Consider the following 26,104-nt stretch of genomic DNA (forward strand, 5'->3'; position numbering starts at 1 on the left):
CTCAGCTTGCCTCGAGTAGAGGGAAGATTTTGTTTATTCCTTAGCAGCCTCTGTTCAGTATCCCACACTTCCCTATTAAATATCTGGGAAACTGCTGGAAACGTGATGCAGACTAAAGGGACTGTGTATTTATTTATGCAGTGGCCTCAGCCATGTTTTTGTGGTGTGGTTTGGTTTTTTGGGGCCCTTTCCCCCTCTCTCCCATCCAAGCATCATTCTGTGTTATTAAATACACTATGGAGTGCTGGTATCTGGGGACTTCCCTGCACATGGAAAGGAAGCCACAGATTTTGGAGCTATTGAAATACAGTGAAGCTCAAATCTCTACAGCTATTCCAGACAGCCTTTGAAACACTAAAGCAAGTTTTATTACAGAGATTAGTTTACATTACACTCATTTATTAAAACCTAAGGACATCTTTATAAAAACTACTGTATATAAAGACAAGAGCAGTGCAATAGCAGTGTAAAACACATTTTTGGTTTACTTGGCAATCACTTTAGAAAGACAACATGATTCATAATATGAAGTCAGAGAATGCTGCAAAAAATAGGACAGGATTAGATCCAAAACTAGATTAGCAAATCACTGGACACTGGCACGTATTGATTTCAAACATCGAGTGTTATGTAAACAGTATTATTGTCAATGTATTAATAAAGAGAAATCACTGCAACCCTAGAATTTCTAGTTAGCTTAATTAGCCTAAAATTTGTCTGCTGACTATTAAAATAGACTATTGTACTGTATATATTCTTAGTGATTTACTACTTTTGTAAAAGGAGGACCAGAAGAAATGCCTGTCTTGCAGAAGAGAATTTTTTGAGGCTGAGAAAAGATGTTTCTTCCTGGTGAGTGGCTGAGGTTTTGCTTTTGCTGCTTTATACCTTTCATACACCATCACTGGTGGTGAAATGGAACTGACTCTAAAAAGTCATTTTGACCTGTTGCTTCTTCAAGTGGACAGTCCTCATACAGAAATTACAGTAAAACTATAAAAAACAGTTATCTAAAAGAGCTGCTACAATATGCTGAAGTAGACATTGAGAGGCCGGATTATTTTCACTCTGTTTTTGTAAAATTGATAACCAGGCACAAAAGATGGTTAATTACAACACCAAGTCCTGCACAAGCTTTATAACTTATCTTTTTATGTCCTACGTTATACACAGCAATTATTAAGAAGTTGGACACTGAGTTCTCAGTAAAACTGAAGAGAGAAAGTGAGTTGGACAAGGAAGGAGGTTTCTGGAGCATGAAGGTCATTAATAGCCACTGAGACAGACAGCTGCTGTTGTAACATAGGCTGTAAATGTTAATTTTAGATCCCTTATTTTTCCAACCAGATCAGGATGGACACGGAGGAAAACAGATCTGTTTTAGTCCAGATTCTTTCTTATAGAGAAAGGTTGTGTTTGAACCAGTCTCTGCAGGAAAAAGTGAAAGATTCATTGCAGTTTTTCTAGTTCATCAGAGTTTTTCTGGGGGTATCAGAGCCCAGCTACAGAGGTGGCTGAGATGCTGAGGGGACTGTTTGTGTAGCCAGTGCTCTTGTACAGTGTCCCAAACACTGAGGGAGAAGGGCAGGTAAGGAAACACATGAAGTGCACTATTTCCCTGGAGTTTAAGGCCCAGCTAGCATTAGTCTTACTCAGGATCTTATATTCTGCTAAAATAGAGAGACTATCAGGTGATTCTAACAACACACTTGGTGAACCGCAGTTCACCAGCTACAACAGGGATTTATCCGTAAATTAACTGGGAGGCAAAATGAGAATTTCAGCCAGAGAGTATCTACCTTCTATTAACTGGCTCTGTATAGAGCATAAAAGAAAACAAACAAACAAAAAAGCACATCCATTACAAGGTATACGTGTACTAGAAGGAAAGCATAAAACTGCTCAGTTATAACGCACAATTCCCAGAGGGAAAAAAACCCTTACAAAATACAGTAAGTCACACAAACCAGTATCTAATACAAATTCCTCCATGAACATAAGCTTTTTACAAAGCTCTCTGCGTGGCAGTCTTCACCTCACAATGGAAGTAGGTGCTGGCAAAAGGGGAAAAAAAGCCAAGAGTTACTGCACGGTGCCTAGGTGAGACTGATTACCCTACATATGCACTTTTTTGGGTGTAGATATGCACTTTTTTGAGTGTCTGCAGGGATTACGGTCCTTGAAGACAATGAGGGGGCGTGGAGAAGGTGTGATATTGGCAGAGCCATGGACAGCATTGCCTCCAGCTCTGTGGTTTCCTTTGCTTTCCTTGTGGGTTGGCACTAAGAGCACCACCTTCCAGCTCACAGGATCAGCTCTCCCACCCCCAGGAGCACAGACCCTTTCCCTGCAGAATCTCTCATCCTCAAGGAGCAAACAGTTTGGACTGTCTGCCAGGATCTGCAAGGTACTTACAGTGTGACTTTGCTGAGGGTCCTTTTTGCTCCCAGCTGAAGTGCTTTGGATGGTTCTGCAGTGCTCTGATGACATATTCTTTCTGGAAGGGTTTGCAGTGCCCTGATTGACATATTCTTTTTGAAAAACTAGAAGAATCTCTGCCGTTTAGTGTGAATCAAGGTCTAAAAAAATACTGGCCCTGTTTTATTTGAAGTGCTGTGTCACCCACAGTGCCAACCAGCCCAGCTGCCCTGGGGCAGCTCCTCTGGGGCTCTACAAGCTGAGTTGTTCACTCAGGAGCTTCTGTGATGAGTGAGAATGGGCCAGGTACCAAGCTTAGCTAGGACAGGATGGAGTCTGATGCCCCCAGGGTGGCACTCCCACCTGTGGCATTTGAATTCCTTCTCTTAGCTGTGGCCTGTCCTTGCTCAGTGACACCAGGCAAGTTTAGTACTTGGTTTGTTAAGAAAAGGGGCTTGTGCATGCTGGTATCCTGCTCAGATTTTGAAGGCTGGGCACTCTGGTGATCTCCAGCCTTGTTGGGTCCTCCAACACTATTTACTCCTGTCTGCTTTTAGTCATGTACCATCCTGCACTCCAGTAGCCATGAATTAGTTCAGATCACTCAGAACAGTGTCCCTTTTTAAGTTCAACAGGAGAATAAAATTCACTCAACTAAAGAGGTCCAAAAGGAAAACTTGATTTTGCACTGACCACGTGTTCCTTGTGTTGGCTGTACAGCAGAATGTATGGTCATTTTAAAGTTATTCAGATTTACAGGGCAAAATATTTGGCCTGAAGCATTAACTTGGCATTATCAGGGCTTCGTGTTATGACTTCCAGATGTATTCCTCTGTTTGGTTGCCACTGCCAGGTTCTCCACATATACAGCTTAAATAATTGAACTTCACAGGGTTTGCCCACGTAATTGATACTGGGGGATTTTAAAATAAGTCTGTCCTGTGGAAAGTTAAGTCACCCTATTGCAACCTGGTGACCAAGTACTTCTGTCCTTCTGGCTTACAAATGAATTCTTAGATTTGTGAGGTGTAAACTCTGAAGCCAGTCAGTGACTGAGGGAGTTGGACTATTGCCTTGTAAAGCAGAGAGAAAATGGTATTATTGCTTTTGAAATACACAGTTGGCCAATTTTTTTTGTTTGTTTGTTTCTTTTTCATCTTCAAGGAGTGTGAGGGTGGAATTGGGTGCCTGTGTTGCTTCCTAATAAAGCTCCCCTCTTGAAGAGGGTGTGTGAACCTGAACTTGAGATGTGCTCAGCTGCTTGATGTCTTAGCAGATTCATTGCCAGTGATCTTAAAATGGGCATTCAGGTTGAAGCAACTGCTACCCTGCAGTTGGACTCATTGAAAGGGCTTTGCTTACCTTGCAATGCATATGGTAAATATGGTTAACAGTGATGAGGATTGCCAGCATCTACCCCATTGTGACAAAATGCTCACCAGAGAACTTTGGAAAAACTCACATTCAGTATTCTGACACTTAGATTAGGCTCAAATGGCAATAGATGGATGGGGAGGCAAAGAAAAGTTATCTACCACAGGTTTGTCTTGTGATCTTTTTCCACCTTTGTGTGGATTTGCCAGAGCAACTTAATTTTCTTCCTATTCAGCATTTTCTCAAATATGGTGCTTTCTTTCAGAGATAATATTGTTGGTCTAGAACTAAAATATTGCTTACAGACTACTCTCTCCTGGAGACTCTTTCCATATCATTTCCTTACAGAAATTGTCTGAATGATGTTTGTCTTCAGGTGACTTGCTCCATCTTCCTCTTGTAGTCTTTCTCTCTCCTGCTTATCCCTAATTTTTCCCTCCTCTTGTAATTCAGTTGATTTTTCTTGAAAGCTGCTCCTTGAAGTCTGGTCCTACCTCTCCCATCTTGAGGCACATCAATATGATTTTCTGGAAGACATAAACCACAAATGTTTCATGAGGACACAACATCAAAGTATTTCCTTGTAAAGGAAAACCTGCAGAATTCTCAGCCGTGGATTTGATTTGGGGAGGCAAGAAAGAGGAAGGAAAAGCAAGAGGAAGGTGCTAAGAAGCCTGTACCTTCCCTCATTAGTTCTGTTTGGTGCAGAGTGAGTTTTGTGCTGTGGATGGCTGCATTCTCCTCTTTTTATTCAAATAGTCAAGGAGGCTAAGCTTGTTTCTCCCTGTTTGTATCAAACTGAACAAAACATTGTTCTGAGGTCTGGGTGCATATCTGAGCTCTGACCCCTGTTCTTTTCATATGATGAGAAAATGTGCTTCTATTCCGCATACATAAGTGGATAAATAATATATTTATGTGCTTTCCTCACAGAAGGGTTGCAAGTATTCATAAGTTCTTTTTGCTTGCAGTGCCTCCTGCACATAACAAATGCTTTAAATCTGCCCCGACTTCCCCTTGTGCAGAGTGTGTGTAACTGGCTCTGGGATCCAGCCATATATGAGGCTGAACTGGCTGAAAGCCCAACTAGGGGAAAGCTTTTGAGATCACTAATCATAGTAATAAATTAAAGAAATGCATCTGTTTGCTCCAGCAGGCAACTGGTAATGGTACAAATACAAGCTGTTGGGTATCCAATAGCAACAACACTTAATTAACTTCTCCCACCAGAGTTCCTTGCATAATGGGTAATCCTAAATTTATGTGCTACATTATACATATTGCATTCCATTAATGTATAAAATATAAATGGAACATGTGGTTCAGGCAGCAGAATATCTGTGGGAATCAGCACGTTTAGTGTTTCACCCATCAGAGACTTGAGTCTCAACTTCCACCTCAGCAAAACTCTTATTAAAATTGCAGCAATAGATGTGCTGAACAGTGCAAGGTCAGGTAGCACAACTGCATTATCTTCATTCAGATTTAGGCACTTCTCACAGTACTCTCAGCCAGGGAGGACCCCCGAGCAGAAAAATGCAGTTTTCTCACAACCAAACTCTGAGGATTTAAGCCAAAACTCGATCACATGAAACCTATTTCAAGGTTGGACAGCTGATTGCTTTCTAATAATCAAACAGCCTAGACAGCCTTATTCATATCAGAAATACACCAAAAAAATTACATTGTTTTGTTCTGTCACTGTCCTTTTTCGACATTGGTAGAAATGCACACGAACGCAACATGCAGACCTGCCTCTCGTGAGTCTGCAGGCAGCCTAAAGTTTAAATTGAGTTGTTTGTACCTAGAAGAGAGTCTCAGGAGACTTAGTTATAACTGATTTAAAAAATACCCGGGGGGAGAGAATCTGAAGAGTGTGAGAACGTGTCCGGGCTGGGAGGCACCTACGTCCTTCAGAGCACCTTCAGTTGTTTCTGTGGATTGCCCTTGTGTGCTTTAGCTCTGATGAAAGGCTCTACCAACCTAAAATCTGCATAATTTAATTCACTAGACTGTTTGACAGGATGCAGTTTCATTTATTTGTTTGTTTGTTTGTTTATTTATTAATTTATTTTTGAAATAAATGTTTAGAGATGAAGCAGGTAGAGCAGCCATTTGGGTGCTCCAGGACAGTTTTAAATGTGTCAGACCCATCAGCCAGTTACTCTTTTCCTCTACTTTAGAGTCCCGAAGTTGCTCCTTCTTCCAAGGTTAATGTAAAATCAGAAGTGTCACCAAGCTAAAGGGAGAGTTACTGGAGTTGCTGGATCCAAAGACCATAAAAAAAGTTTCTGAATGTTTCTGTGCAGCACAGAAGCTAAAATATCACTCCTGTGAGTAGCTTCCATTTCCTGCCAGTTCTTCTGCCGAGTGCAGAAAGCCGTGGGAGGATGTGAACAGCAGAGCCAGCAGCACAGACCCCACTCTGCTCTGAAAGCCTCTCACAGGTGGGAAGCATCCACCCCGTGTTTTCCAAGCTCCTGGCTGAGCCTGGTGCTGAACCAACAGCTTCTCCCCAGAACTAAACCCTGACAGGACAGAGGCTGGGCTGAAAGGTGCCCTTCCTCCAGGGCATGTGACTGATTGATGGTTGGACCAGGAAAAGTGAGAGGCACTGCTTCAGATCGCTGGGGTGCCACAAAAAAAACACCTGCACTTTCCTAAGGAAGACAAATGCTGATTGCCACGTGCACTTAGAGTATTACATTCCAGTCTCCCATCACACTGTGCTTGGCAGCAGAAGCCCTGTGTTTGTCACTCCTGGTCACTTCTGCAGGAATTTAATGCCTTTCGAGCTGAAACCTGTGCTTTGGAGATGGGTCACATTGCTCCTACTCACTAGCAAAGGTTATTGTAACTTTAGATTAGATATTGGGGTGGGGAGGCCCTGGCCCAGGTTGCCCAGAGAAGCTGTGGCTGCCCCATCCCTGGAAGTGTTGGAGGCCAGGCTGGACAGGGCTTGGAGCAACCTGGGATTGTGGAAGGTGTCCCTGCCCATGGCAGGGGGGTTGGAACAAGATGATCTTTAAGGTCCCTTCCTTTAAGGTCCCTTCCAAGCAATTCTATGATTTCCACTACCTGACAAGGAAGTAGCCAACTAAAATATTGCCTCCTCTTTCACAGCAATAGCTTTGTATGGTGGCTTAGTTCCACTGGAAAAAAAATGACATCCATTAGCAGTGAAGGAATGATTCAGAGCCTCTGGAGGCAAGTTTTTTTCAGAGATTTCTGCCATTTTCTGACAAATGAGGTAAACAGTGGCCACGTTCACCATCACAAGGCCTCTTGCTAAGTTGGTGCTCACATAAAAGCATCATCCATCACCACAGGCCCTTCAGAGCTCAGGTACACCCTGGACCCATCACTTACAGGAATTGTGGCTCACAGTTCACAGCAAAGGGACCAGTCTCTGCAGTTGTCTAGATCTTCCTCTGGCATAAAATTGCACTGCACTGGTCTGAGCAGACCTGTTCTGATCTGTGCCTGTTGAGGTTCTGCTGCAATGCCTTCAAATCTGGCTGTGCTGGCAGAGGGGGGAAAGCTTTCACTCTCTTTGTTCCTAGGAAAAGCTGGGATGCCAGGCTGACAAACAGCTTCCAGCAATAAGAAGCCCTTGGTGGATACACTGATTGTTACAGGCAATGGGAATGTCCTCCTTCCCCCAAAAATGGAAGGACAAGGGAGGACAAAGCACAATGCACCAGACTCTGTAAAAGCCTCCCAAGACTGAAAGGAAGCATGTGAGAAATTAATTGCAGGACAAGCACTAAATGAAAAGCCATTCAGTTGTCTGAATATATTTTAAACCAGAAAGAAATAGGATATAATCTAATCCCTCTGCCTGTGGAGTCTGCCAAAGAGCAGGGAGATAATTTTCATAGCTTGGCATCTGTACACTCCTATGGCTGGGTTATACAAAGCATTTAATGCTACACCCAAAATGCATGTTGAAAAGTTGCTTGGGTTACCAAGTCTTAATGCTTAAAAGTTCTGAAAGGCCAGAATGAACAGTGCTGGTGCAATCTCAATTTGGCTGTCTTGTCTGTGTGAGAGAAAATGGAAAGTCTCAGATTTTTTAGGTGGAGCTCATCATCTTTTTTTTTTTTATTTTGGGAGAACATCAAAATAGTGGAATGATTTGGGTTTTTCCGATGTAGGGGAAACTTCAACATGTTTGCCTCAGGTTGGCTCAGTACTGAAGAGATTGAATGTTTAGGTTTTTTGAATTGACAAGGAGCACTTTAGCATTAAGCAGTGGCAGTGGGTGTTGCCGTTTTCACAGTATCACAGAATATGTTGAGAGTTGGAAGGGACCCACAAGGATCAGAGTCCAACTCTTAATTTTGCCATAAAGTAGCATTGGATTTGCCTCTGTTTTCATCCCCAGTTACCTCATTTTTGGTGAAGCACAAATTCTCCTCTGGTCTAGCTATGAAATGCACCTACATGAGGTCAGATGAGAGGATGACCCTAAACAGTGGCCAGTTTTGTCACAGCCACTGTGGAAAAGTGGCACTGGTAGCCATTGCTGATGTTTCTAAAATGATGGCTGGCTCAGGGAACACAGACATCTGGTGCTTAAGAGTTTAAACAAAACCCAGGCCCTGGAAATTTTCAGCTTGAAAAACAGACTGAAATTTCAGCTCAAGTGTTATTTCTACTGCAGCTGACAATCCTGCAAGGCTGGAGAGAAATGTCAAAATATGTTTGAAAGCGAATACCTCGGGGTGGTGTTAAGGCTTAAACAGAATAAATGTGCAACATGTGCCTGATTTCATCAGAGTTAAGCAACCCCTTACCTGCAGACCTGAGGAAGGGTGATGGAAATACCTGGGATGCGTTACAAGAAGCTTTTTCCCCTGGTAGGTGTGCTCTTGGCAGTCGGGGAAACACATAAATGGGATCAACTGAGAGAATCCCTTTGCTGAGCAGTCAGAAATGTCTGGGATGCTTCTCCCCATCAGCTGGTAGGAAACACCATGGGACTTCCTAACAGGTCCATAAGGCCCAGGGGGGCACAGCACAGATGTAAATCTTGATCATATTCCATGGGGACATTTGGGAGGGGTTCCTATTTGAGTGCATGTACCCACTGTATATTAAGGTGGCAGCTCATTCCTTACCTAGTGCAGGTGTGAATGGCAACTAGAAAGGTTCTCGTGTGCTCTGGATTAAGCACAGATGGAGAACTGTGAACTACAGCTCCTGTGAGCCATGGGGAGCAGCACCAGAGTGCTCAGGAGATAAAGCAGTTTCTGTCAGTTCAAGAGAAGACTTTCTCAGCAGGATTTCTCTGCCTGCTGCTCGTTTGGGTAACATAAACTGCTCTTTTGCTATCATGGCTTGGGAACTGTCACCTTTATTTAACACCATCAGGCAAAAGGCAGATGAGTTGCAACAATGAGCATAAGAACATCTGGTATCTTCTGGAAAGACAAGGTGTATTTACAAGTCTCCTGCAACGTGCCCTGAGCAGTGCTGGGATGTGTTGTGTACTTCAACATACACAAGGCTATCAGGACAAAGAGTGAAAGGCCAATTCCAAGTAAAGCTGAAAGTGAGTTGGACTTACTCATTCTCCAGACATTTATAAAACCCTCACATTCCCACCAGGGTGCTCAGATGTGTCACCTGGGGCTGAAATTCATCTGGCTGATTCTTGCCAAATTTTCCTGGAGGTGAATACGTGGCAGCCACTAAACAGCTGATTCACCTGAAGCAAAGCCAATTTGCATTGTTCACCAAGAAAACCCCAACCCTGGTTTGGTTTTATATAGTTTGAACTGTGCTCAGTTCCTTTCAAGACCTCAAGGTACCGTGATCATGATGAATATGGATGTCTCGTAAGGAACTCTAGACTTATTACTCCACCTGAGACTGTGCTTGTTTTTGTGTAATTTTCTGGTAACTGGAGTGACCAAATGGCTTTAATTGCATTCCTGTCATAGAGGAAGATGACTTGAGGTATTTAGAAACAGAGAGGCCAAGAGGAACCATTGCTAGAGGCAAGAGATTCCTGATAGCCTTGTGGTGGGGACAGCTTTTGCTGGGGTGGGTTAAAGATTATACTAGTCCCAGGGAAGCACCAGAAAGCCAAGTTTCCATAACTGATGCTGGGAAAGCCAGCTGCTGACTGCTCATGTTGTTGCTCTGCAGGTGGGAAGAAACCATTTGGACCATCTGAGTTTCCTCTGGACTGTGCTCACAGCAGTGGATTTGCTCTTGGAGCATGTTAACATGAGTGCTGAAGGAGGAACAAGTCAGGTTCAAGGTGTGACTGGAACCCACACAAAAGTGGAGGGGGATTAGTTCCTACAAACCAGTCACCTGCCAGACTGTTCTCCTCCCTTCCACCTGGGAAATACAGGTAGGAGGAAATAGGCCTGTGCTTCCTTTCATTGCCCTTGCAGAGCAGAATTGCCTGTTTGTGTTAGGGGAGCTAATTGTCACCTCAGGGCATCACATGCTACAAAAGTGAGTGCTGTCAGCTGACTTAGACATTGGGGCATCCTGGAATGCATTCAAGAGTTTGAGAAAGGGCTGCTAGAAAAAGCTGTAAGTGCCCAGACTATGAAGCAGCACAATTTTAAAGACATTTCCATTTTAATAGTTTGTTATGAGTGTTGGTAAACCTGCCTTTTAAATTGCTCACTCCATTTCTTAAGAATCTCACCTCTCCTACACTGATTTGAGGTGGTGTAGCTCCCCTAAGGGCTGGGGGGAGATAAGACAAACTGCAGGTCACATCACTGCTGAGAGCTGGTCTCTGGCTTTAAAGGAGCTTTGGGAACTTCGGGAATATCTAGTGTTCCCATTGGGAAGGCTGGTTTGGGCACTTGTAGGGGACAGGGAGCTGCTGGTGGATGGCTGTGGTGGTTGTGCTGCAGAGGAAATATTGGGGGGGGTCAGGGCAGGGCTACTCTCCACACCAGAGGGAACTTGAAGGATTTCAACTGCTTATTTTCCAGCTAAATCTAAATCTAGATCAAAATCTAAATCTAAACCCAAAGCTCAGACCTTTGAACTAACAACAGCCATGCCCCTCACTGGTGTGCAGGCAGCCACGAGACTGGGCTGCTCACACCAGTGCAGGGTCTCTGTTCACCTCTTTAAATTACTTTTAAACTCGAGCCCATGATTTTTGTGGCCAATATTGAGTTGAAAGGTGGTTTTCAGAGGAACACTTTGTCTACAGCGCACGTTTGGGCTTCCCTGGTTTGGACTTGTGTCTAGGGCAGTGCTCTGAGCTGGTGGGAAACAAACTGGAACCAGTCAGGAATTGCCTCCCAGCTCTGCCCTGCAACGAGAGCAGGAGGGCCCTGCACCAGCACTGCTTTGGCACATGGGCTGTGGCATATGGGCTCACCACCAATGATCTGGCTGCTTTTTTGGTAAGGGAAGCTTGGGATCTGCTCGGATCCTGTCTCACAGACGGATGCAGGAGGAGACCTGGCACTTGGAGTGAGCCTGGAGAGCTGCTGCAGACCAGGACTCGCCTCCCCCACCTCCCCCAGCAGCACTGAGGGTGTGAGAGCAGCAGCTGGCCTAACTTTTGTTATTAATGTGGTCCCTGGCTAACACAACAAAGCTAAGAGAGAAATCTGGTTTCCTGCAGAGTTTCTGGAATATCTAGAATTGTACAAATTAAATACATCTTTTGTCCCATCAGCTGGGCTGGGTGGGAGGGGGATTAAACCACACAGGATACAATTTTTCTCTATTTTTTTACTAGAGGCCGTATTTTACAATACTCACTTGCAAAAAGAGTAGTGATGTGAAACCAATAGGGTTGCTAACATAAATAAATATTACTTACTGTAAATAATGGTTTCTGAAGTAATCCTGTGCTTCTGAAAGTCAAGTATTTTTTTCAATTAGTGGCAATGTTTTTCATTTGATAGATCCTGAAATGGTTGATACTCCTGAACACTGTTCTGGAAGGTAAAAACATCCAGGAGAATTTTTGAGGTGTTTTTTGTTGATTTTTTTTTAATGGAAATATGAAGCATTCAAAGTTCTGATTTACAAGTTTTGAATAGAGGGAACAGATAAAGGTTTGAGGACATAAATTGAAAGGTGATCACTGAAAAGCTGTGTCCTCTCTCACTGAAGAGCTGCAGCCTGACTTTTAATGATCTGAAATTTCTTCCTCCTCTTAAGGTTCTTAAAAAAAAAAAAAGCAACCAAACTCAAAACACCTTGGGCCTTCCAAAGCATCTTAAAAGAGTGAATGGCCAATTAGAAGTTAAACTGAAAGTGAGTTGGACTTACTCATTCTCCATTATATAAAAATTCTTCATTACATATAAAACATTTATAGAACCCTCACGTCCCCACCAGAGTGCTCAGATGTGTCACCTGGGGCTGAAATTCATCTGGCTGATTCTTGCCAAATTTTCCTGGAGGTGAATACGTGGCAGCCACTAAACAGCTGATTCACCTGAAGCAAAGCCAATTTGCATTGTTCACCAAGAAAACCCCAACCCTGGTTTGGTTTTATATAGTTTGAACTGTGCTCAGTTCCTTTCAAGACCTCAAGGTACCGTGATCATGATGAACATGGATGTCACATAAGGAACTCTAGACTTATTACTCCACCTGAGACTGTGCTTGTTTTCATGTAATTTTCTGATAACTGAAGTGACCAAATGGCTTTAATTGCATTCCTGTCATAGAGGAAGATGACTTGAGGTATTTAGAAACAGAGAGGCCAAGAGGAACTATTGCTAGAGGCAAGAGAGTATATTTTTGTCTGCTTCTTGAAGGTCTGGGGCAGGCATGTTGCTTTGGAAAGAAGATTATTGCTATGGGTAGTTTAATTTAATGGCATGGAGTTTAGTCTCACCTGACTTTCCTTAGGCACCAAAATGGTTAAATGTCTTCATTTCCAGACCCCAGGGTCCTTTATTGTCAACAGATAGCAACAGGCACCTCTGCAGAGCTCCTCTAGTCCTCCTGGGGCATCAGCCTGGGTGAATGATGCTGCAGGGACTCCCTTTTTGTCTTTACTGGCTCCAAAAACCCCCAGTAATTACTCAGATCAGGTGCAGGAGCCTAAAAGTCCCCTGCCTAACTCAGGGAGGGAGCTGTCCCACTGCCCCCAAAACCCGAGTTATAAAAACGTGCAGGGTGGATTTCTGTTAACATCATCTTCAGCCTCACACTGCCACAAGCACATCTACAAAATACAATCTCCCATGTAAATATATCTTCTGTGCAAATGTACAAACACACAATCTTCTGTGTAAATATATATATTTACAATCCAGTACCACCATGTGGAGTTTGAACTGGAATCTCCATGTTCTGGTTAGAAACCTTCTTCCCATGTACTTATGAGCAGACTTGATTATTAACACATACAACAGACCTGTAACACACCAGAAGATTCTGATGGAAAACCCAAGGCCTGTGGGTATTTCCTCACACACAGCTCTGGAAAGAAGCACAAACCTTGGAATATTTCTGTGTCAGTGGCAGGGACTGAATGATCTGAATGTCTCTGATTCCAGCTCATCCCAATCTCTCAAAAGCTGATGTTCCCAGCATTCAAAATCTGTTCCCACACAGCAGCTCTGACATATCCCAGATACTCAGGTATCCTGATATATCCCAAATATTCCAGTATTCTGCACTTTGGCTGAACTCTCATCCAGCAGTGCCATCTCATATCCAAGAGAGCACAACGGGAAGCACAAGAGGCTTTACAAGAACCTGCCCTTCTGTGCTAAAATTCAGGCACATGATAGGAGAGAAAGGCCTCCTTTCATGCTGACTGACAATCTGAATTTAACAGATGTGCTAGAAATCGAAGGCCAGGTTTAAAAAGCAAGCAGGAAAACTTACCACGTGATTTATGATGCAGCTTGTTGGGACGCTGCCATTCCCTGCTTACACCATCTCCTAATGCACCAAAAATATTGACAGGGATATTTAGAAAACCCAACCAAACAAAAAACACAAACAGCAAAACGTTGGTATAACAGCAATGCCTGATTCAGCAAGAAGAGCAGTTACAGAGTGTATTCTTTTATTAAGCCTAGCAAATTTTAATTTTTTTATAATTCCTTTGCCATGAAATGATCAATTTATTTTTAAGTGAAGGTCAAGTATTAAAAGGGTGTTTCTGCAAACTCTACTCAGTGTAAGGGATCTTTACTTATGGGGATGGTCAATTCTAAGTGTTGTAACAGGTCTTAGCAACTTACAGCTGAGGTTAAATGTAGGATGGTGTGGTTTGTACCTTGACAGTAACTGAGCTGTACAGAAAAATGTGGCCATAGGAACTATATGTATATGAATTATGCTATTTGCATATTTATCTATTTATTTATCTGGCCCACAGTTTCTGTATATGCAACTTTTATATGGAAATGCAGCTTAAGTTTCTTGGTAAAATTCAAGTTTAAACCCCTGAGCTGAATAAAAGCTGATGCCAACCTACATCAGGTGAACATCCTGCTCCTTTTACCATCTCTTTTTGCCCTGGAGCTCTTTGCCCCCTTTGGCATCAGCAAAATTCAATCTGTTAAAATTGTTGCCTAGCATTTTATCCTAACAAAGGATAAACACAAACAAACACTTCCATGGAAATTGAACTGCTGAGACTTGCTCCAAATATTAGTTTGGAGTGTTCAGGTACCATTTGCAGAGCTTCAAGGTGCTGACTTCTTTCAAGGGCCACGAAGTCAAATAAAACTGAAAGCCACTGAGATTTTTAGGGGATTGAGAAGCAGGACTCCATTTGAAAGAAGGTGGCAATGTTGGTTTCCAAAGCAGATCAAACTGATATTTTTATATCTCTGAATAATGAAAATATGAATACCTTGAGCTGGATCCCAGCTGGATCCCTATGAAACACTCCAGGCTCTCCACTCCCCTGGCAGGAAGGTGGGTGCTGCAGGGGCACAGGGGGCACAGCAGTGGCCCTGAGGAGGACAGTGCCTGATCCTTGTGCCCTCATCCAGCAGCAAGGAGGGCAGGGAGTCCCTGGGGGTGCTGGAACTTCTCAGTCCCCACCTCACCTCTGCATTTCATCTGACTGAAGAGGTTACACCTCCTTTCTTTCTCCCATTTCCCTTTTTCTCTCCTGATTATTAACAATCTTTGACAAGAACTGCTGCTTCCTCCAGGAGACCTGAAACAAGATTCATGTGCTGCCTCCCCTACCCCTGCCAGAGGCTCAAATTGCTCCAACTGCACAACTCCCTCTATTTAGGAGGGAGGAAACTGGTTCAGCACTTGAATTTTGATCTCCAAACTTGTGGTTTAGCCCAGAGTTGTATATTTACTCCAAGTTAACTTGGCTTTTTTATTTACCTGTGCACAACACAGGATTTCTGTCATTTGGGGAAATAAAATGTGTATTAATGGCATAAGAGAAAAAAAATAATTCTTGAAATAGTTATTTCTTTTACCTAAGAGCTTTATTTTCTGCTTTCACTTTTCAATATTGAGGGTTAGTCTTCTGAGTCAGAGATCAAGAAAAAACATGTAATAATTGCTGTGTTGAGAGCCAAATTTCATTGTAGGATGAAAGTCACTGTGTTTCCTGCAACTGTTCTTTCTGTGTATGATTTTTGTTTCCCCCACAACTGAATTTGTGTGACTTTTCCAGTATGAAATTTAAAGCCGTTTCTTTTAAAATAACTTCCTGAAGATACTTCAAGAAAGAGCTTTTTAACATTAACAAAATTACCAACAGTTAAATAGGAGTAAAGCCTTTGCAATTTAATCTGGTTCTGTGGTGGATCCAGGTGAGTTGCCTTGCACATAATCATCCAAGCAATAAATAATGTTTAACTTTGTTCACTTGCAGCTGGGAGCAGGAGGGTAACACCCACAACACCATCACTGGAAACAGCACAATGTACTGAAAGAGATGTTGGAAAGACAATTTTACACAGAAATGTTTCTTCCCACTTTTCCTCTCTGCCTTTCCCATGTAAAAGGCAACAGGAGAAGCTGAGGTGTGTCGTGATGTGGAAAGAGAAGAAGCCAAGGAGCCTGGGCAATTTTAGCAGAGTGCAAGAGGCAAGAAAACAATTTTTTTTCATCATTATCTGAGCTCTATTGCCAGTTTTGCAGAGAAACATGTTTTGACAGTCTGGTGGAACTGTGACTGGTTTATTATTTTTAAATTGTCTCACAGCTGCATCCAGATAAGTGTCTGCTGGGGTGTAAAATGTCTTTTGGCTGCAACAGGATCTTTGTGCATGGCTCAGTGACCCCTGCTGAGCAGCGTTTCTGGAGTCACAGAGGAAGAAAACCAGCACTTGGTTGGCGTCACCGGACTGAGGTATGGCTTGGTGGGAGCGATAATTTATGAAGCAATGACATTTTTTTGTTGTGAACAGTTATGACTGCCAGCTGCTGAGTTATTCTCAGTTCGTTCTACGTCACTTCTCTTTATTTGCTCATTTTTTTTGCATCTGTGTGCACGCTTCGTATTGTGGATCTGTTCTACACTCATTTTTTCATGAGAGAAGTTTAAGCTCCTTGCAATTGCCCAGTGGTGAGTGCAGTTATCAGGTATGGACCTTAAATTAGATGAGGGGCAGAAAGGCTGGAATAATTCAGAATGATGAATTCAACAACAGCTATTAAATACACACACTCTAACAGAGAATCAATTTTCTTGTGTCCACCATAATCTTACAGCACTCCCACATGAAAAATTGGAAGCCACAAAAATAATCTTCACCTCTTCAGTGCTACCACCACCAGTGGCTTTCTTTGCCCCGAGAATGGGAGAGCTGAGGTTTTGGCAGGTGGTGCCTGAGATGAGACTTTGCCCAGAGATTCCCATTCTTTGGTGTGATTGTGCAGTCCCATGGCATCAGCAGCTATTATGCAGCAGCTGCATAATCAGGCATTTATTGGAAGAAGTGGGGAGGAGGAAGGCCACATGTTTGTCCCCTGTGCTCCCTAATGGCAGAGGATGATACAATTGGAAAAAAAGCACCGTGTGATTTTGGTTTTTTGATGTGCAGCTGTTGGTTCGTGTTTTCTGACTGCTCAGTTAAGAGATTGCAACGGTAGGAAAATGTGCTGCTGGGGTCACAACAACCCCCTGCAGCTCCAGGCTGGGGCAGAGGGGCTGGAAAGCTGGGAAAGGCTCTGGGGGTGCTGGTGACAGCAGCTGGACATGAGCCAGGTGTGCCCAAGAAGGCCAAGGGCACCTGGCTTGGATCAGGAATAGTGTGGCAGCAGGACCAGGGCAGTGCCTGTCCCTGTGCTGGCACTGCTGAGGCCACACCTCAAATCCTGGGGGCAGTTTTGGGCCCCTCAGGACAAAAAAAGACCTTGAGGGGCTGGAGAGTGTTCAGGGAAGAGAATGGAGCTGGGGAAGGGTCTGGAGCAGCAGGAGGGGCTGAGGGAGCTGGGGGGGCTCAGCCTGGAGAGAAGGAGGCTCGGGGGGAAACTTATTGCTCTTCACAACTATTTGAAAGGAAGTTGAAGACAGGTGAGGTTTGGTCTCTTCTCCCAGGGAACAAGGGACAGGACAAGAGGAAATGCCCTCAAGCTGTGCCAGGGGAGGTTTAGGTTGGACACCAGGAAAAATTTCTTCACTGAAAGGGATGTCCAGCCCTGGCACAGCTGCCCAGGACAGTGGTGGAGTCCCCATCCCTGGAGGGATTTCAAAGCCATGTGGATGTGGCACTTGGGGACATGGGTTAGTGGTGGCCTTGCCAGGGCTGGGGGAACGACTGGACTCAATGACCTTAAGGGTCTTTTCCAACCTAATGATTCCATGAAAACTGATTTTGGTGTGAGTGAGTCTTCTGGGACTGCAGCCTCACACATTCCCCACATAAATCAGATTTTAAAGAGCCATTCTCCTTAGGGTCTCCTCAGTTTGCCCTTCTGTGCAGGATCTAGCTTCCCATTCTTCCCACTGTTGCTTATATTCCACAAGCTCCCTTGCCAGTTTTCAAAATCACAAATAATGGCTGTTTTGTTGCACCTCAAGACATTTCCTCGGTGACTTGCCAACTTTGAAGGAAATGCACACTTAGGTGAGATCAATCCCACTGGCAAACTTCATCTGGTTAAATGTTAGTGACTTTTACAAATTCATCTTCCAGCATGATGTCAAAAAATTAATCAAGATAAGCTTTTCCAACCAATTCCATCCATTGAGAGAAGGTGGAATGAACAGCCTTCTGAAAAATGTGCTTAAATAACTAGTAGATGTAGGACTTTTAAATGGCCCAATTGACTGAGGTTGATCCTGCTCTTTATCAACAGTCAAGATTTGTATAGATAGATCTTGCAGGTATTGGATATTTTTCTCCCTTTGTTTGCTGCAGTCCTCTATCATCCGACATCTGCTCGCCATGAAGGATATACAGGCTGAGCTCAAATTGCCTTTTAATGTTCTTTTAGCCTTGAGCTTCTTAAACTTCTTACAGTCTGACAGAAGTCAGATAAGCTCTGCAGCTCTTTCTGAATGCTTTCCCATCTGGTATTACATTTTTTCCTGCTCCAGGCCCTAGTGCAGGTGGTGTTTCCCCCCAGCAATCTCACTGCTAGTGAGAAAACAGCTCCCTACTTCTAATTGGCATCTCCTCTCTATATACTCCAGAATTCCATTAGCTTGGTTATTATCCATCATATTGTGTAGGGAACTGATGGTGAGTAGTTACCTCTTGTATTACTGGATATTTCAAATTTATTCATGTGCTTCCCTGCAGCCCCCCTCACAGTACATCAGCTAAAGGGCCAACTAGAAGAATCTTGCTCTTATTACAAAAGTATTACAGAATTTAAATTTTTTTTTACACAAATTACAATAATGGAAGTATTGTCAAATACTTTCAGTGTGACCCTCAGTAACCAGATCAGCTTTTCTGTCTCATCTGTTAAATGGAAGCACCAAAACTTGAGTAGTTTGGCACTCTGGGGATAAATACACCACAGCCTAAGGATATAATAAGGAATACTAGGGGTTCATGGACTTCTGTAGCACACAGCAGCAGCTCTAACTCCAGCTATGGCCAGCAGTCATGAGAACTGCCCCTAAGAAAGATAAGGAAATGCCAGACAATCCCCTGGATAATTTTACTAATTCTGCTCTTTTAAAAATTCTAGACCACGTTTGCATTTATTTAACTAGAATAAAGGAAGAAACAAAACTGAGGCGGTGATTGCCCTCCCAGGTTAAATTTATTAGTGTAACAAACACTAGGGAAGATTTGGATTACTCTTTTCTCTACCTTTAATGCTTAACAAGGTGTTTTTTCCTTATTATTTCACTTGTCTCTAACGTTTTCACAACATGTCCCTCACAGCCAAGTCTGGTTGTTGGGCTGCTTCAGGTATTTTTAGTTTTGCTTTATGTATTCCCAGGGCAAGTCAACCTGAACAAGTGAACCAAGCTTATTTTTCTTCTTCAGTAGCATCACAATTAGGCAGTATTTTTAACACATCTACAGAAATGCAGCCACATTTAGTTGTTCATACAAACACTGGGGCTCTTTTTTAATTAGGATGCCTGTTTTTGTTATGCTCTGAGAAGCTTCAGTGAACATTAAAAAAAAAAATATGGAGTCAACTGTCCTGTCATTTCCTTTAAAAATGTCTTAAAATGCAAATTAAGCAGGTGTCCTTCTAGTGGACCTTTTTCCCTTTCAGATTTGAGCCCAACAGTTGTTTGCATTTGGTCACCTGTTAGAAAACCACCTTTCTATCACTGCTTTTTAACTCTTACTGTAAACCTATTGGGAAGTGAGGTAACTTATTTATTTCACACATAACCACTTTTTACAGCTCTTTTTTACCCTCCTGTATACTCTGAGGTGTGCCAACTTCCTACCAACTACACCTTTGCTGTTGCTCTGTGGGGACTCCACAGTTCTGTGCTGATTAAACTCATTTCTCTGTTGTTTAAAGTAACGTGTCCCACTTTGGGATCACGTTCTCACCTGACTGGGACTAAAATTAGCAGCATTTCTAATTGTGTTTGAATGAAATGTCACATTCCTGCCATTTAATGCCTTAAGCTGGTTTTAGCATTTCCAATTTCCAAGAAATTTTTATAGTGGATTTCAAAGTGTTTTCAGAGGCGTGTTTCTTTTCCTGAAGTGAACTGCAGATGTGTGTGTGCACATGTATTTATGACAGTGTTGATCACATAATTTCCCCAAATCCTTTTTAAGTTCCTGAAACTTGTTTGCTGACTGGCATCAGTGTTCTCTCATGATTTAATGAAGAGTAAAATGACTCAAATTTTGATGCTTCTTGATCTGTTTTGCTTCAGAGGCTCAAGCAGCCCTGTGTCTGATACCTTGCTAATGATGAAAAACTGACTGTGCCTAATTCCTGACCTTTTCTTGAACTGTTCAGTGCAACGTCATTATAAAAGTGAGGTCATACAAACACGTTTTAGCACTTTTCTGATGAAGTGACTAATTTCTTGCTGTGACTGTTTTTGTCATGATCTAACCAGGGGACAGTGACAATGAAAGCAATGATGTGGTGGATTCCTGACCTCAGCTGTCACTGACAACAATTGTCTGCCATCCTTACCATTTACAGTCATGTATTCAGCATTAGCACAGAAGCTTCTGATGATTTCATCACTGAATTTCTTTACTATCCCATAGTATGCCATTATTTCATGTGTAAAACTTAGCATACTCAAAAAGGATTATTTATTACATGTGGCTTTTTGTTTAATGATTCCTCTGAGAATAACAAATGTGTCTGTAAATGGTCAGCTTTATTACCTACTTGTTCCTCCTCGAGTTAGGGATTTATTTGCTTCTTGACATCCAAAATATAGGTTGGGAGTTGATTTTCCAAGCTGAAAGCAATGGGATTTTACTTCAGAGACTCTTCACTTGTTGCTTTTTTTTTTTCTTCTTCTTCATTCTCACTTCAGTTAAAAGCACCAAATGTACACAGATAGTTGTTTTGAAGGTATTTTTAGTAGTTCTCTGGGCCGTACACTACTGAAAATGGACAGTTTTCTGTCCATCATTTTCTCTTTTTTGCCTTTTTTTGTCCTTTTTCTTTTTTGAAAATGTCCTTTATTTTATTTGTTCCTTAGAAACAAATTGTTTCTTAGAAACTAACTGTTGCTGCATTTATGCAAACTCTTGTCCCTTTGCATAAATGCAGTTATGCCTGTTTAGATCATGAACTCCAGCTCCTGAACACCTCCCCTTTTATTTTCATTCCCACTGGCAATATCTTTGGCTGGTGCTGTTTATTCTCCCTGTCAAGTGCTTGTCCACCTGCCTTATTTAGTCTCTGAAAAACTAGAAGCAATTAGTTGAATTTCATCCATGCAATAAAAACCTTTGGTCCCTGCCAGTTAAAGCTGACACTGTGGTAATTTAATACAAGGTTTGGGAGCTACTCACTGCTTTATACCTTTGCTACTCTAGACCCAGCTAAAAGCATGTCAGACACAATTATGCTCATTTTCAGTGATATTTGTATCCAGATATCTAAATCAGGAGTGACTGTGAGCTTATTTTATTTTTCAGTGCATATTTAGGAGGTGTAAAACAAGCACGTGCTGTTACAACCACTGTGGAGCATCTGGCACCTAAGAGGACGTGAGAGGTAAGACTTTTGTAACCACCCAAACACCTGTAGAGCCTTTTAAAATGTTGTGACAGAGAAGATGGAACTGAAGTTGTTCCTGTGTGTGCTGCTGTTGTGACACTGTGCAGAGAAATTGTGGGTTTAATTGGAGCCTTCTGATTTCACACCGATTTTCTGCGACTTCAGTGGTTTTATTCCGGGTTTGGATGATGTAGATGAGGTAAAATGATCTCGCTGCAGAAAAAAAACTCTACTCAAAATGCCTGAGGAAATTTAAATATGGAAGTTGTTCTGTTCAGAACTGCTCTCCAGTAATTCTGCTGGCTTTCAGTCCCCAGTGGGCAGAGCTCATTTAGCCTCCAGACAACCTTTTAACTCCTCGCTTTTGTCTTAATTACTACTTTCTGATAATTCATTACCATATTTAAGTTAAATCTCTTCAACTGTACAATCCATTTAAAGACTTCCCTGAGTGTGACAGTCCCAATTCAGTGGAAAGGCTCAGAAACAGCTAAAATAGGGAATATCCAACAGCCCACATCCGGTGGATCTGAAATTAGGAACATAGAGAAATAGATGATGTTGCAATATGGGGCCTATAAACCAAAAGAAAAGGAGAATAAGGCATGAAATCAACATGTGTATTGACAAAAGATGCAGTGCATAACAATATAAACAAAGGTTGTCTATATTCAGATTGAGGTGAATGGAAATCCTGCACATTGCCTTAACTTCCCATGCTAATAGTGAATTTCTAAATGCAAGGGAGAAGGAAAGCAAGTAACTTATGTATCTTGGGTTTATTTTTATCACCTGCATTTAAATAATTCAAGATCTCCCAATTTATTTGAATGTTACATCACTGGGGCAAACCAACAAGACTCAGAGCTTGAGGTGGTTGGTTCCAAGCCTGCAGTCAATTTGTGCTGTTGGTTTCCTGCCCTGGTTTTAGTTGGTGTAAAGTTAATTTTCTTCACAGGGGCTGGTGTGGGGCTGTGTTTTGGACTTGTGCTGAACACAGTGATAAAAACTAATTTGTTTTTACAGGTATGCAGTTCCTAGCAAAGAGATGATAATATTTAGAAGAAAATATATATTCAACAATAGCTGTTATTCCAACCCAATATATTCTGAAGGGAATGGAAGCACACAGGTAATGGTAGATATTTCCTGACACACCTAATCTCTGTTACCAGACACATTCTCCATATTATATTAATTCCCAGACAGTTCTTTCCTAAAAGTACTATGTAAGTATTCCGGTTTTTTAATTTATTTTCAACTTTTAAAAAAAACCCCAAGCAACTACTGGTGCTCTGGTTTGCCATATTCAGTCTAACATAAAAATCCAGGTAAGGGCTGTAAACAAAAACTATGCTTTGCCCTTTGCATCTTTAAAACACTGCCATCTTATTCCTGTTTAATGTAGCAGTTTCGCAAATGTAAATTTGAGATATTTCTTATTTTTTTTATAACTTGTACCAAGAGCAGCCTCTGCACAAAACCCTTCTGTCACCCCAGTGGCTCATGTTTTTTGAGGACTGTGGCCATGCTCACACTGCATGAGCAGCTTTTAGAAGATACTGAAGTAATTATTCCCCATTTCAAAATTTCGTATCAAAGCAAATTCTTTCCCACAGACTTTGTAGCCACCAGCAAAGTATTCATGTGTTTTTGGTAGAGTTGCTGTGGACATGCTCAGTTACCTGCTGGCTCCTAAACCCTGCCAATATGTTTGTGGGCTTTTTTTTTCTCTCTTTGTATAGAAGTGCTTTGGGAGAGCTGTCAAGCAGCAGGTCAACAGCAGCAGGCTAAAAACCATCCTATTTGTTGTCCAAAAGACAATGTGACTCGCAGGAATTCACAGTAAAAGCTGATTGCAACATCTAATGAAGGAAAGTAAAAGAGATTTGCCTTTTTCCAAGCCATTCCAGCTGTGTAAAGGAAATAATCTCTGGCTAACCCTGCTGGGCTGGTACTTTTCCTGATTCTGGACAACCAGCAGGTTTCCACAACTTTGAGTCCTGCAGCACAACTTGTATGATCACAGGCATTGCCTCTGTGTGCTGCTGTGCAGAAAGGTGGGGAGCAGAGAGGCAAATGTTGGACTTCCAGACAGTATTCCCTGGGATTTGCATCCTTGAAGGAGGTGGGGAGGAGTTTAACATCACCAGAGCAAGGCAGAGTGAGCATGTTCTCTCTCAGATGTGGAACACAGCACAGCCACTCCAGGAGAACCTGGAGAAACTCTGCCCACACTTCTCCTCCTTGCAGGTCTGACCTTTTTTTAAGTCATCCTTAATTAAAAATTAATTAATTAACAGTATTCCCAGGGTTGGGAGCTCCTTCACTCGCAGTCTGTGATGGTGTTTGGGCTGGGAAGGTTCATCCACACAGGCCTCTGGGGAGGAGCCCTCAGATGGTTTTCATACTGAAGAAGAAATAACATTAGTGTGGCTGCAAAATTCACGCTACAGGGGGAAGTAACATTATTCCAAATGGTGTTGAATGTTCCTGAGATCAATGGTTTTCCTTCCTCTCCTTGCACAGCACTGCAGAGCAGCCAGCAGAAGGTATAACAGATTCCAGACTTCTTCACTTATAATAATATTGTGCCTGTACATGGTCCTCTTTGTCTCAAGTAAATAATGAAGTGATCTGCTATGAGAAAACATGTAAATACCTTGGGGGTGGTTTTACCCACTATATACCATTACTTGCTTGATTTTTCCTCTCTGACATACCTGTTTCAGTCACTGGCTTCACTGCCAATTCATGGCATTTAAACGAGGACAAGAAAAGAAATCATAAACTAAAAGCCACTTACTTACATAAATTTTATTTTTTTTTTTTAATCCAGGAAGATCCCAAACTGCTTTACAAGCTGTAGGTCAATCCTGACATCTCTCCTGGGGCAGCTTCTTACTCTGTCAGTTCTCTAAGGATGCTCAAAGTCTTCAGTGTGGTTGAGATTCTTGCTGTGCAAGAATTATCCTGGAATGTGTCCTCCAGAATGGGCATATTTTTAACTGTGCTTGGATAAATGTAGCACAGGAAGTTACCAACTTCCACAACATCTGTCATCATGAAAACCTGCAAACTGCTTCGGAAAAAGGTTTTTAACAGCATTTAAGTTTTTACGCCCTGGGATGTATTCACATCCCCCAGGATTAATTTTCTATTTTCAAGATGCTCGCCTGTAAACAGGAACTGTTCTTGTATCACCCCTATATTACACATGGTATGTTTGTGAAGTGCTAAAGGAAAATGTTTATTTTTCTCTAGTTTTGGGACACGTTAAAAATGGCAACACAAACTGCAAAGTGGATTATTTTAGCCTGGAAACCTGCTGTTACCAGAGCAGGTGTCACGATCTGGAAAAACGGAAATTCAGGTGTAAAACTGAAAAGGAAAAAAAAATTACTAGACTCTGTAATTTTAAATCCAGTGATGGAAAATAAATCCAGTAAGTCCATTGCACTTCTTCACTGATAGTTCAATTAGATTTTGAGCAGGCAGTCCTGAGGTTGTTCATCAAATACAGACTGAGAAAACCAGACTCTGAAACCGAGCTTCATTTCTGTAGGGCAAAATTACCATATTTTCATGGATATAACCTGCAGATTATCTAACAGAGGAATAAATAGCCAGGCAACCCACTCCCCACCGTGTTAGCAATTGGTGTAGTACACAAATCTGTCATCTTCTGAGGGAGCTGTTTACTCAAAAACCTCCTTTGCATGCTAAACATCTTGAGTGATCACCAGTGCCTATTGCTATTTTTTTATGTATCCAACTCACACTGAATCATCTCTGCACTTACTTGAGTTTCGAAAGTTGCAGGTTATCAGTTTGAAAATATGGCACCTTTTGTAGTGTTTTACATGCTGAAATAAAAGGGATTTATAGGGGTTTGCTAGGGAAGCATCTACTTCTTTCTTCCATCGAGCGACGAAGGGATTAGGAAAAAAGAAAAGGAACAATTTTATGGGAACCAGGGGGAGCAGAGACAAACAGTTCACTGGGAAAGAGGTGAGGGTTATTGGAGTGACTTATCAATCACACAGGATTGCAAACACAGGAAAAGGAGCATGTGGGATGTGCTCACCTGATCCTAACATACATTGCCCTCTTAACGCTTCAAGAAAAGCAGAGAAACAGAACAAGGGAAATCAGCAATAAAATGTGACCAGGAGTCCTTCAAGAATCATTGGATAGCTACAATTTATAATGATATGGCAGAATTACTAAGTGGTATAACCAGAATAATAGTTTTCATGTACATATGTAGTCATTTTTGTATATATACACAAGTATTAAGCTAAAATACAATTACTGTGCTACAAATGTTTTTAACCTACGTGGCAATTTTAACAAGACCGGGAAATCAACGTGCAAAAAAAAAAGCTGGAAGCATTAGAAGAAGAAAAAAAGGAAAGAAGAGGAAAAAAGGAGTGAAAAGAATAGTGCTAACAACTAAGCACAAGTAATTCTCTCTCTTAAGCAGCAGCCTTAGACTGTTCCGTTTGGACAAGGCCTGCTGGAACGGTCCTTAAGCCTGACCTGGATACATCCAGTACTGGCTGTGATGCCAACCAACCTCCTCTTTCACTGATCTTTGTCAAACTATCACTAATGGCAACAAACCTTCAACTCTATTTGCTCCAGACTTACTTAAAATTAAGGGGAGAATTATGAAATAAAAGGACTGTTGCTGTCATCATCCCACCTGCAACACAGTGACACCCAAAGGTTT

At 42.1% G+C, this 26,104-nt stretch overlaps 1 protein-coding gene across 6 annotated transcripts in view; it reads right to left on the bottom strand.

The window, feature by feature from the left end:
* Positions 1-378: 378 nt before the first annotated feature.
* SHISAL1 (shisa like 1) overlaps positions 379-26,104 on the bottom strand; it is a 237,284-nt gene continuing 211,558 nt past the window's right edge. For 2 of the 6 annotated variants that reach the window (XM_032688694.1, XM_032688695.1), the window contains one exon: positions 23,885-24,451. In XM_032688694.1, coding sequence (XP_032544585.1) covers positions 24,271-24,451 — 181 coding nt within the window. In that variant the 3' untranslated portion in view covers positions 23,885-24,270. The other 4 variants (XM_032688697.1, XM_032688696.1, XM_032688693.1 and 1 more) reach the window with 4 other exon arrangements.

The sequence above is a fragment of the Chiroxiphia lanceolata genome, chromosome 5 (assembly GCF_009829145.1).
Source record: "Chiroxiphia lanceolata isolate bChiLan1 chromosome 5, bChiLan1.pri, whole genome shotgun sequence".
NCBI classification, from domain to species: Eukaryota; Metazoa; Chordata; class Aves; order Passeriformes; family Pipridae; genus Chiroxiphia; species Chiroxiphia lanceolata.